This window comes from Amia ocellicauda, chromosome 15 (assembly GCF_036373705.1).
Source record: "Amia ocellicauda isolate fAmiCal2 chromosome 15, fAmiCal2.hap1, whole genome shotgun sequence".
Classification (NCBI taxonomy): domain Eukaryota; kingdom Metazoa; phylum Chordata; class Actinopteri; order Amiiformes; family Amiidae; genus Amia; species Amia ocellicauda.
Genome location: NC_089864.1, coordinates 21,382,550 through 21,395,746, shown reverse-complemented (window position 1 = coordinate 21,395,746; position 13,197 = coordinate 21,382,550). Strand labels below are relative to the sequence as shown.

General features: G+C 37.9%; 1 protein-coding gene and 2 long non-coding RNA genes across 3 annotated transcripts; 1 reads left to right on the top strand and 2 right to left on the bottom strand.

Moving 5' to 3' along the window:
- LOC136771503 (uncharacterized) lies at nucleotides 1–5,320 on the top strand. The gene is made up of 5 exons (XR_010822330.1): nucleotides 1–124; nucleotides 744–796; nucleotides 1,138–3,181; nucleotides 3,344–3,431; nucleotides 4,769–5,320. It is a non-coding gene; the product is annotated as an uncharacterized LOC136771503 (long non-coding RNA).
- Nucleotides 5,321–5,493: 173 nt separating this feature from the next.
- Nucleotides 5,494–7,485, bottom strand: lamtor4 (late endosomal/lysosomal adaptor, MAPK and MTOR activator 4). The gene is made up of 4 exons (XM_066723842.1): nucleotides 7,358–7,485; nucleotides 6,738–6,818; nucleotides 6,423–6,540; nucleotides 5,494–6,304 (listed from the first exon to the last, which is right to left on the bottom strand). The coding sequence occupies exons 1-4, from the start codon at nucleotides 7,358–7,360 to the stop codon at nucleotides 6,207–6,209; spliced, it is 300 nt and encodes a 99-aa protein (XP_066579939.1). The 5' UTR covers nucleotides 7,361–7,485; the 3' UTR covers nucleotides 5,494–6,206.
- A 2,332-nt stretch (nucleotides 7,486–9,817) lies between these two features.
- Nucleotides 9,818–12,039, bottom strand: LOC136711120 (uncharacterized). Its single transcript, XR_010804709.1, has 3 exons — nucleotides 11,972–12,039; nucleotides 11,661–11,734; nucleotides 9,818–9,944 (listed from the first exon to the last, which is right to left on the bottom strand). It is a non-coding gene; the product is annotated as an uncharacterized LOC136711120 (long non-coding RNA).
- Nucleotides 12,040–13,197: the final 1,158 nt, after the last annotated feature.

Here is a 13,197-nt window from a genome sequence, read left to right as displayed (position 1 = left end):
AATGGGGCATTATAGGTGTGTGGGTGGAGCCTGTGAGATGACGTGCGGCCCGTATATAAACAGCAGCGCTGCGTGCGTCTGTCTCTTCATCCCGCACAGCTGCTGCGCAGGGAGGCCGTGACTGGTGAGTCTGGTTTTAATAAATAACCTGTATTCATACACATATATATTAAAACTGAAGAAGACTGAAAATGAAATACTGTTTGCTTTAGAAGTTGTTGTTTTTTACATGCATGACACAAATAATGCACATTTTTGTTTTATATTGTATTTCTGTGTTTGTCTTGCTTGTAATATGCTTGTTATTTATCATTCTTCAAATGAGTGTATAAGGGATTTAAAACTACTTCTCCAACATGTCATTCTACTGTTTTCTAAATAAAGCCCATGTCCTTGTAAGGGAATACTGTGTACAAAAGGGGTGTATTGTATTTTTATTTATTTATTTATTTATTTGCTTTTTCATTATTCATATTATTTTGGAAGATCTACACTATTTACTGTCATTAAACTTGGCACGGGCAATATATCTGGGCATTGCTGAAGATTTTAAATCGTTATCATTTTGAAGTTGAATGCATTAACCTTAAGGAAATGAGTCTTGAGACCTGTTGACTGCTTTGCATTAGCTTTGATTTCCCAGGGAAGTGGGTGTAAGCTCTTTAAAAGTGTTTCTCTGTAGGGCGGGGTAGCTGTTATTGACTGTATTGTTAACTACATTATATTATGTATTTATCTTACAGGGTGCCTTTAACGATGAGGGCCCATCCTTTTCTGCTTGCTTAAACCTATTCAGGTAAGACCATTTTATTTCAGAAGATTAATTGATTTTAAAATAAGAAAATGCACAAGACAGAAATATCCTGTGTTGTATTTTCCTTTGGGAAGGTTAGTATATTTTCACACGTTTCTATATATTATGCTCCGTCCTTAGTTGTAGATCAGTGAGATTGTATATGTGGCATCTTTAATTTTGACTGCCAGCGTGTACATCCATCTCTTGTATATTCTTGAACCATTTCCACAAGATTCGATTCATCTTCCTAAGTCTTCTGAATGGGACTACAGTAATCAAAGAAAATCAAAGAAGAACATCCAAGCATTTCTGGTAAGGCTAATACTTATGTGTGTCCACAGGAGGAGGAGAAGGCGATATCCCTGTTCCCACGACAGGGAGACCATGTCCCAGTCAGGGATGTGGGTGGGCAGATCCAGTGTCACAGCTTGTCAAGATCTTAAAGCGTGAAAGCACTGACCTCGAAGCAGCGTATCAACGTGACAAAGACACAGAAGCATCCTACAAAAACAACCAGAAAATTTCCCTTACCCTTTCCCTTAGCTTCTGGTTTGTCTGCGTTGCATGGTTCGGTGGGTCGAGGGAACCCACTGGGAAAACACGATCACTTTGGAATGCCTGGGACCACAATGCCAGTTATTCAAAGAACAGTGGAAAGTAACATAGACCTGGACCCAAACGCATCTCCAACCCACCTGCCAACACATTTTGGCAGGTGGGTTAAAGTGTGGGTTTAGTCCGGGCCCAAGTCTCCTAAAACTGTCTTCAGATGACTTAATTTCGCCCAGGACTTTATAATCAAGGCGGGACGCATTGTTTTCTTAAAAAAATAAATGAATAAAAAAAGAAAAATCTGAAACTGATTTGAAAATGTGTGGTGTCATTCTGTCCTTCAGCAGCAGCTGTACCTGCAAACAATAAAAAAGTCGTAATCATAAGTCATAATGAAACACTCTTTAATATATTTTATGCACACAGCTCACACATATTCGGCTCTGAAAGTTAATTGAGGAGTATAATTCCAAATCTAAGAATTTAAATATGGTTACTGTTTTAGAGGAGCTATTATGATGAATGCCAATTCTTTCTATTTCTTCTGTTGTACTTTTGGCAGTAAAATTAAGGGGTCCCTTGTGAAATCTAAATGAGAAATACTATTGAAAGGAAGACTCACAATAAACAAAAAATCTCAATGGAAAAGATCTTGTTTTGCTGCTGTTTTACTGTACACCCCTCACAGCATCCCTCTTTAAAGGGGAAAACCACAGCAATTCCATATTTTCTCAGGTTAATCTATAAGTGGAGACATTCTGTGGAGTGAGTTTTTCATGTCCAGTTCATTCTACGTACCAGAAATTAGAGATCGAGAAATATGCCGTGATATCATGGGGCTACTTTGCTGGAAGGCAATTGGGGAAATCAGAAAAATCATGAAAATAATTAAAAACAAACATGTTGTGCACGTTCGATGGCCCCATCACCCTATTTTTCTGAAAGATCCATATGTTTGTAGTCATAAAAAGTTTATTTCACCACCCAGAATGTTGCAATTGTTTTACATGATTATTTTTGGTGTTTCGGAATTTCCCCTTTAATTTCCCCTTTAACACAGGAGACCAGTGCAGTATTTCCAGCAGCTGCTGTTCTTTCAGTCTCCTAATTTAGATTTACTCTGGCTGTGTGATAAGTGTTTTTCTTAAAGTTTCCCTCACAGAATACACTTCCTTGTCAAGAGTAGTTATCTCCTTTTGGAGCCATGGTAACTTACTTTATGGACCTGTAAGGATAAAATATTATTAAAACATGTTATATTTTGTTTAGCAGGTACATTTGGATTGTTTTACAAAGTGGTTTAATGACAGTATTGCTTTTATAGGAATTTGAGTACAGTTTTCAACTAATATTACGCCGAAAGCTAATGAAAACTGCAAGGTCACATTAAAACCAACCCCATTATTAGTACAATGGTTTTAAATCACCATTATCCTAACTTCACTTTTTAAGCGAAAACTCATAAGCACTTCAGTGTTTACTGTATGTGCAGTGTGCACATAATAAAACATATATATGATTATTATGGACATTTTATTTATAACAATTAAATGCAATGTGTAATGTATATACCTATTGCTGGGAATTCTCGATTGTTCACGAATGATCTGGAAGGCACTTGGTTTACATTACATCATAACTGCTTCCTAGTAACCTTCTGTTTGTATTCAGTGTTTCTGGAGATTTCCATGACTGCCGTGTTTGTTAATAATTAAGCTAGAGGGCAATCAGGAAGATAATCTTTTTGATGATGTAACTCCCATATGTGTATTTAAGACGAAGACTTTCTGTTCAGACAGAAGGTCTTCCGAGCTTCCTGCTTTACTTTTCAATGTGAGTTCAACTTGCTTGTTTTACATATATATGATGTATATATATGGTGTCTTTAAATTAGAAGGCTTATGTTTGTTGTTTTTGCAGAGATAATTCAGTTTCAAGCCCACTGCACGTGTAATTCAGAACAGATCTGAATTTTGTTCTTCATTGTTTTCAAAGGGGTCCAGTGGCCATGGATTCCATTCCTGTTCTGCTTGCTGTAGCTGTCTTTTAGATTTGGGAACATGATTCTGTGGACTATTTTCAGGTTAGTATTCTCAAATCAAATCAGACATATCTTGAACTGCATAATGCCCATTTGTCTATTTATGATATTTAATACATGGGTTTGTCCTTGGATTAACAAAACGGATTTGGTGATGATAAACATGACGTAAACATTATTCAATAATGTTAACAATATGTCAAGTAACATAGTATAGAGTAGGCTGTTACAAATCCATGATATATTTAGCAATAGCTGTGTATTTCTTTACAGTTGTTTTTACCTATGGACTTTCACAGTGCAAATTGATTATTTCACCATTTAAGTCATAATTTAGGGAAACCTTATTTTGGTACTCTGTTTAGTTAGTAATGTACCACACTGTTCCTTACTCTCAGGGTGCAGAAAATACTTACTTAGGAAAATGATGCCATTTAGAACACGTATTAATTTGTGTTCTATAATGCTAGCGATTTATTTTTTCCAAGTCCCTTTTAGGGGCTCCAAAAACATTTGAAGATGAACACAATAGTTTATATGGTTTAAAGATAAAAGTATTAAGTATCAATACCCATAAGGAACATACCACTCTGATTATTTTGTCAAATTGGGTGGATTTTCAAACTATATAGTATAAGGATGTTGCACATCTTGCCCTCTCAATTGCATCTGATGATTTCTTTGTCTGTGGCTTCTGTAGCTCAGGTGTTTGTCTGAGCAAGGGGGAAAAAAAACATGAAAGAATCATAAATGTTTCTTTTCTTTTACTTTACTGTCAATAAAAACCGCATTTCCCCCCCAAAACTCAGAAATTCCAAAGTGACTTACAAAACAAACCGAAAAAATGGACTTTCTGGAAATTTCTGATAAGATTCTGATATGACTGCAAATAAGTGTAAATAACTTCCAATCTGTTAGTACTGAATTAGCTTACAAAGTGTTAATAATATGACAATATCTTAATAATAAGTAGACGCCAGTTACTGCAAGGCCATTAAAACTCTGTTAATATGCTTAACATACTCTAGGTTGTAAACAATATATAAATGCAATTTGTGTGTTCTAATTGAAAGGTATATAAAATGTAGGTTAAATATGACACATTCATTGCATGTTTTATATATCTATATGGAGCCAAGTGTCTGCATCTTTCTCTCCAGGCACCTTATCATACAGGATTTAAGATTAAATGAGCCTCCCACAACAACACAGGCAGCAGCCACAGAAGAGAAAGCTACAAAGGATTTCGTATAGCTTTGCACACACTGACATTTCCATATTGAAGCTCCTTTACATATATTTGTAAAATCTTGTTTATCGTGTTGACAAAGTAACTGCACAGGGATTCTTTTTTAATTATTTTTTCTCCTTCTTTCTAGACGTCTGCTCCCAAGGGCAGACCACCAGTCTCTAGGTCTCTCTGAGATCTGGCTGTACTGGTGAACTGAGCCAACTGGCAAATACTATCGTTCTGAAGATGGAACAGAATTAATGACAAATGTAGAATGAAGAAATAATGTGAAGCAATGTAATAAAGCCTGCAAAGATCAAAGCAACCACACAAAGACAACAAACCCTGAACCTCAACTGCCTCTCGTACGCTACCATAAAGAAACCAATGAAACCCTGCTGAATGTTTGTTTTTACTGAATCCTCAATGACGTCTATTTACTCTGCGGTTTATTTTGGTGCTGTGAGAAAGGGTGTAAATTAACACTTGGTTTGCCGTGTGCACAAATACTACAGCACATTTGAGTGTGCTGCAGTAGGTGTCACACGGGAACTGGCTTGTGGTTGTCTACATTGCTTGGTTGGGTGGTCCTCCCGGGACTCACTCGTAAAAAAAAAAAAAAAAAAGTGATGTGAAAAAAAAGGCATTCTGCATATCTTCCTGCTTTAAAAAATAATAAAAATAGAAAAATGTGAAACAATATGCTGTTGCTGTCTCTTCCTAATATAATTAATAATGTACAGTACATGCTTTATGGGGTAGTGATGGGGAATCCAGTGATATTCATTTTTTTGTATTTTTTTTATTACAGCCTTGAGACTTCTCATGTCTTATAATTCTACACTTAAATAATTATAACCAAGACACAACCCATTAATGTACAATATAATATTTTATTGAGTTTTCAAACACCAATGAGTTCCTTAGTCATTTAGATCTTTCTTATTTATTTTCCGATTTTGGACAACCAATTGTCACCACAGCAGTGGGCAGCCAGAACATATAGACCGTGCTGAAGGCTTACACAAAATACACATATAGACACAATGTTTCACTTATTGAAACACAAAGAGCTCCTTGCAGCAGCTTGCCTGGTTCTGACCATTCTTTTTGTGCCGACCTATTTTAGATTACGATTTTAGTATGAAGTTACACAAATATTAAATGTATTAATAGGCATCGAGACACAAGATAAACAAAACCAGCAAAATCAACTGGTTTGAATCCGGCAGGGTGTCTCAGGGCCACAAGGATTTGTAGGTTTATCGCTTTCTTTCCACCAACTGGCTCTTTATTGTTGTATATATTTTTTTTAACACAGTGAGCTCTGCAGGTTCTGTGCCCTGACTCCATTAAATCCTTAATAGCATTTAAGTCCAGCAAAGTGGAAGAAAAACAGAAGATCCTGGAAGATGCTTCCGTGGAGGAGTGATGTCTAACCCCTAACCCCCAATGTCATGACATTTCTTCCCTTAAAATAAATGTCCAAATGAGTCGCAGTCCCACTCAACAAGATTCGTATTGGCTCCTGCCACCCCTCCTGTGAGAACCGACAAATCGGGAGAGCCTTATCTCCCACCCCAACCCTAGACGTTGATTGGCTGTCGCTGGTTGTTCTGCCGCTTCACCACAAAGACCTTCTGCCCGGACACGGTCACCATGAACACGTGATCTTCAAACACCACTAGAGAGAACCAGTAGAGAAAGGGTTAACCACACACGACATGCCAGCGGTTTAGATGCACACGTTTGCCCTAGCTGCAGGACAGTCCGCAGGGGGCAGGGGGTGGCAGAGCTCTGACCTGACATGCGTTTGAACGGGGGCTCAGTGCTGCCGTGGAGCTTGAACTTGCAGGCCGTCTGCACCATCTGCATGATCGCCCCGGCTGCCTGCTCGTCATTCTCCAGGTCTCCTGCAGACTGGGGGTGGGGGGGGGACAGTTAATTAGCAACAGGCAGTCCCCCCCCCCCAACCTTGAGCACACCAAGATCTGAGAAAGAGGATCAAAACATACTAGAGATCTTCCAAACTAGTGCAAAGTGGGGTAAACCAGGTTTAACACAAATACATTTCCACATGACACACACAACACATCCACCAGGGCCGGCGCACTCACAGCCAGGACCCCGTCCTCACTGATGACCAGGTAGCCCGTCTGGTCGGGGATCCTCTCCAGCCCCTGAGTCAGAGCGGTGGTCTGAGGGGAAACAACACTTTGATTACACCAGAGAGAAGCCATGTGCTTATAATACACGGGCAAAACAGTTACACAACCCAAGCCCAAGACATCGTTTGGTAACTGACTGAAGACACAAAGCATCAGGCCGAGTAAGGCACTGCCACAACACACAGCAGCCCGAGTCCACTGAAACTAAGGGCTGCATACCGTCGCCATATTGTATTATCAATAGGTTCATATGATCGGGAAAGTATTAACCTGGTAGAAAGAAACGTGTCCAGTGTCAGCCTACAAACGCTGACATTTAGATCAACTGGATTTTATACTAAACCCCGGAGATGATGATGATGATGATGATGATGATGATGATGATGATATTGTATAACGTAAAAAGTTGCACATCTACTTGATTGTTATTTTAAAATGTCAGTATACTTGCTCAGTCAGTTATACCAACAGGACATTCATAAGCTAAACAATATCAAGGACACACATGATAAGACTTTGTTTACGCTTATTTGTTTGATACATAAAATCATTCTAATTAAAATACTCACCATGTCTAGATAAGACAATCGCGAATAAAACCAAACGCTGCTCAGCTCGACTCCCGTTTCCTTGTGATCATGTGATCGCCACGGTCACCTGACAGGCGCGACGGAGGACATGTTCACAGCACACGTCTGCAGGATCCCAGCGATCCCATTGGTGGAGCCGCGCAGATCCGCGCAGAACATAGTGCACAGCTGCGCAGCTTCTCAAGGCGTACCGCACTAGAAGAGCGCTGGCAAAGAGGGGTCGGGGCAACGGGATACGATCCTCACTGCAGGCGCTACTGCCACCTAGTGCTCGACTCCAATTTCGCACTTAATAAACGTTAAAGCTGTGTATCTTCATTCAAAAGCACTTAATTTATGAAATGCATTATTCTAAGCAAATAAACCAGTTTTTATATCATTCAGATCATAAATCTAACCCATTTTGTTTCTAAAGAGAAGCTGATAACAGTAGCCTAAAGAGATATTGTTAGGTAGTGATGATGTTAATAAGCATGAAAATCTACACCACATTAATACACTCACAATTATGATTGACTCATTCATGGCTTAGCTACAATATTAGATTTTACTGATGTAATTAAAATGATTGTATTTTTTAACACTTGATATTATTAATTATTGAGGCTTACAATAGTGTACAAATATAGTAACTATCACTGATCTCCAAGAGAGAGGCAAACCTGCTCCTACACAACACTGGTCCGCTGACAGACTGGTGTTTGAACTTTGAACCCTCCCTAGTCTCAGGCAGTGGCACACATGCACACACACTGCTACACCATCTCTCCTCTGCAGTACCTAACATCACATGCTCCTCAAACCTCTTCACATAGAAACATAATTTCGTACAACAGTTAAACAATAAAGTTAGTTTGTTCAATTAAATGTGCACAAGACATCAGTAGCAGCCCACACGGGTAAGTCTGTTTATGACAGCAGTAAAAGAAGTTCATTTTTCACTAATGCTAGTCACCAGAAGTCGTGGAGAATTATGAGGGGCCATTCAATTCAAAATTAACAGAAAAAAGAAATCATATACCAAAGTGGATATATCATATAGTAGAAAAACAAAAAATCATATACCAAAGTGGATATATCATATACTGTACCAGACAAAATATGTTACTCTGCAAAAAATATATATACAAAGTCCCTGGGTTGGACATGCGCAGTGCGCCAGTTGGTTAGAGATGAGAGGATCCTTCATGGGGTCACAGGCATTAGAGCCCAATGAGGGAGACATCGATGCAAACAAAAGTGTCGGATGATCATTATCGATGATTGTACATATACATTAATACACAATTATAACAGTTTTAAATAATTGGTACTATATTTGTTGTTTGTGATGTATTAATAGCTCTATTTGTTTTTTTTTATGTAATTTGGTGGTGAATTGTCGATTTATGACCAATGTGATGCTGTTCAAGTTTATAACAAACAGAGACTGCATCACATTGACAAAACATATCAGCTAATAATCAAAATCAAGGCAAGCCAATTAGAGTAGTGAAACCAATCTAGATTCATGGCTGTACAGTACTGCCCTTACATAGTAATTTTGATCAAACTGTCAGTTAAGTGTCTGCCACACCATTTGTGCGTATACAGTATGTTAATGTATTTTTTTGTTTTTTCGTTTTTGCTGGGTGATATAGTTAATATAATATAGTTAACTATAGTCTAGACTGAAGTAACTATAGTGACTACAGCTGTGTATAGACTACAGTACATATAGGTAGGCTATATAAATATGTACACACACATACAGTATATGTGTATATATATATATATATATATTTTTTTTTTTTTTTTCTGAATTAATACATTAATTGGAGATTCCAATAATTCAATCATATACAACTAATCAAGACACCTGTCTGCGGCAGCTGTAGGCACTTAAGTGTCAGATGAATCCTCATGTCTGTGGCGCGGTGGTTATTTATATATATATATATATATATATATATATATATATATATATATATATATATATTCCCGTGTGTAACGGTATCAGAGTAGAATTGTTGGGGTAAAATTGCTTTCCAGTAAGATACTAGTTAAAACTTGCTCTTATAAGGGTCTCTTTGTTCTTATTTCTCTGCTCAGACTTATCTGTATGGCAGAAAGAGATAGTTTACTGCCGTGGACATTCCTTAGGTAACGAACTGAAAAAAAAAAAAAATATATATATATATATATATCACATTCTAATCAGTACAGTGTGTGCTTTGTCCTTGGTACCAGTGCCTCCATGTCTGGATGAAATATTGTATTCCCGATTATAAAGAATACCTTATCAATTATTTCTTCCCGTGTCTCGGAACTGCCCCAGGACATAGGCCAAGAAAATATCATTCAGGTTCGGGACTGCCCCGAACCTCCTTTGAAATATTGCTTGTAGATGTATAAAAGGCTGTGTGAAACTTTCAATAAACGAAGATAAACAAACAGACATTGTGCCAGTGACTTTACTTCCCGGGCCTGTCTCCTGTTGAAAAGCCTCATCTGTTACTGGAAGCGCTCACTGGGGTGCCTGATTCACTGGGGAATCCGAAGGGTTGCTTCAACTGAAGCATTGTACCTTAACAAGAATGAACAATTATAATGGGATTAATAAATCGTTGACACAGCTGGTCTGTATTGAATTGCGTGTCAGTGTCATGGCTCAGGGACTGGACCTGTACCACAGAAATGAACACATTGATGCACTAGGTGTCCCATCATCCATCTTTAATTCATTGCGAGTGAGATTTTGAGTCCGCCACCTTGGGTACTAATGACCCTTCTTCTGAAAACACCAACATGATAAAAACATAGCCTGTTAATAATAAAGTACAGCATACAATAAAACATAGCGAGCAACGCATACACTAGCCTCAGGGTGTACACCTGTAATCTTTAATTTAGGCCTCATGAGTGGTATCTTGATTAACGCCTGCGCATGAATGTCCACATCGATGTCTCCCTCATTGGGCTCTAATGCCTGTGACCATGTGAAGGATCCTCTCATATCTAACCAGCTGGGCGCACTGTGCATGTCCAACCCAACAACTCCACCACAGGACTTTGGTATATATTTTTTTTGCAGAGTGGCATATTTTTTCTGGTATATGAAATACCGACTTTGGTATACGATCATTTTTTTTTTTTTGCTATGTGATATATCCACTTTGGTATGTGATTTATATTTTTGTGCCATATGATATATACATTTTGGTATATGAATTATTTTTTCTATTATATGATATATCCACTTTGGTATATATTTTTTTCTGCTATATGACATTGCTGTTGTTGTATTTTTATAATGTGCTGCTAATTATAAAATTCTATAAAAAGCACATAGAACAGAAGCCAGGTTGTCTGTACAGAAACGAACAAATTTAAACAAAAGCAAAAAAAAAAAAATCTGTCAAAAGAAAATATACTGCAATTAGCTTTCTTAACTCAAGATGATCTTAAATAGTATTTTAGAATGTATCTTTATGTATAATGCACTTATTTATTGTATGTATTGATCTATATGTGTATGAATTATATTTTTTTGCGTTTTTCATCGAGTGAGACCAAAGACAATTTTCCACCTTGTGTGGACAATAAAGTATTATTGTGTATTGTATTGTATTGTATTGTAATAAGAAGGTGGCACAAACTGGGTCATCTCCCACACAACAATTATTAGGAATTACAAAATCCTACAGTAGTGTAGCTGGTAGTGATTTAATTTTATAAAATTAAATCACTCCCAGCTACGCTACTGTAGGATTTTGGAAACTATAGTTGTATTGAAGGAGCGAGATTTGTATTTGAGCTCTGTTCAAACATTCAAACATTCATTCAAAACTCTTTCCAAATAATTATCACTAGTTATGAACAGCTTCCTCTGTGCAACTGTAAATGCTTTTGTGCACGTAGACCTTACCACTGCAACAACAAATGCAATTAGCTTACAGGAATGTCGATTGCTACAGATGATTACGAGATAAAATATGACACTTCTGGGGCTTCTAGGGATTTTGTTTTCTGTTAAACTAACCAATCTGCAGGGACACACCTATGTATGATGTTTCAATTTCTGTGGAAGTCTCTGCCCACACATTCATAACAAATGATGTCTGAATTCATATTCCGACATACTTTACTGTCTTGACCATCAGTTGTCACATTTTTAATAAACCTTGTCTGCTGCCATGGATAAAGGCGCCTGCCAAACAAATACACATTTTGGTTGGGGTTTTATGTCATGTTGCTTGATTCAGCAAGTCACGAAAAAATGTAATAAAGTATTGATTCTCACCAGCTACTGAACTCAGCTGCTTGTCCAGACCCTGCTTCTCGCCCGCCATGATAACTGCTCTGGGTAAGGGGCGTCTGATAAGAAATAGATACAAATTTAAATAATATCTGAAGAATGACACTACATAGACCTCAATGGGTTTCATATAGGCTGAATCAATGTTCGACAAAATATATAATAGAGAAACAAGTAGGTTAAGTAAGAAAGAAAGCAAATAGTTTAACACACCACACTTCTTTCTTTACTGGTAAATGAATCACAGAATAACATTGTTTCAGAAGAAGGGTGTGACTACTTTCAGACACTTTCACCTCAGATATGTGCATCATCAAACTCCCAGTCATTCTCACTTCTCTTCCCAGCAACACTCCAAATGTGCCTGCCTACAGTGATCAGATGCGTATCTCTAATATACCATATGACCATATGCAACATAGCAGACTAACACAATCAGTAAGAAGGAGGAAGGAAGGTTTATGAAGTAATAAACACAGAGCTCCCAATTACTCAACTGTAGCATTGCTTACCCACGTGTGAAAGAGGGGTAATTTATCACAAAATGAGAGTAAACATGTCTAATGTTTAACTCTTAAGGAATGCAGGTGTGATTGATTGTTTCAAATAATCCTCTGTTAGGTCATCCAATGGAGAAGTGATGATTGCCCGATTATGATGATTCCTTATTGTAATGCTCGACCAAATGGTTTAGCTCAAGGTAGCAAGGGTTCAAGCTTTTGAAAAGATCAGTCTCAGTAACCAGAGGAGAGAATCTTAAAATGCAGAGTAATGTCTTTCTATTCCACAGGGATAAAGGCCTCAAAACAGCATGCAAGTGACCTTCCTCTAAAACCCACCTGGTGTTGGAAAGAAAATACACTTGGTTTAGACAACATAAAGACGTGGAAGACAAAGGTTATTGGGAATATTCAGCTGTTGGTTTCCACACAGCGAAGTACCCAGGCATCAAGACAAACTAATTTACCAGTCGCATTGAACTATGTGCTGCTACGTAAGATATCCAAATGTTGAGGGAATGCTTCATCTTTTGATTGTAAAGAGTGAGAACATGATCTTAGGTATCAGCTAAAGAATTTGGTTCCCCCGCAGGAGAACAGAGACCTTCACCCTAAACAGCAGATGTTTGGCTTCATACTGTTAAGTGTCACAATCCAATGTAGTGATTGTGAAGACATCTATTATATAGTGTAGTTCTTTTATAAGGTGGACAATTTAATTTATGCACAGAAAAGCAACAGTGTCAAACTTCTTAAATCGGATCTTAAATCCTTGCAGAATATGTACCGGAGTCCAAATGCTGCCCAATGCACTTACACTTCTTAAGAACCATAATATACACCGATCAGCCATAACATTATGACCACCTGCCTAATATTGTGTAGGTCCCCATTTAGCCGCCAAAACAGCCCTGACCCATCGAGGCATGGACTCCACTAGACCTCTGAAGGTGTGCTGTGGTATCTGGCACCAAGACGTTAGCAGCAGATCCTTTAAGTCCTGTAAGTTGCGAGGTGGGGCC

Coding starts and splice junctions, on each gene's coding strand:
- lamtor4 (XM_066723842.1), bottom strand. Junction 6,541..6,737: donor GTGAGGACGGGGTCCTGGCT/GTGAGTGCGCCG, acceptor CCCCACCCCCAG/TCTGCAGGAGACCTGGAGAA. Junction 6,305..6,422: donor CCCGTTCAAACGCATGTCAG/GTCAGAGCTCTG, acceptor GGTTCTCTCTAG/TGGTGTTTGAAGATCACGTG.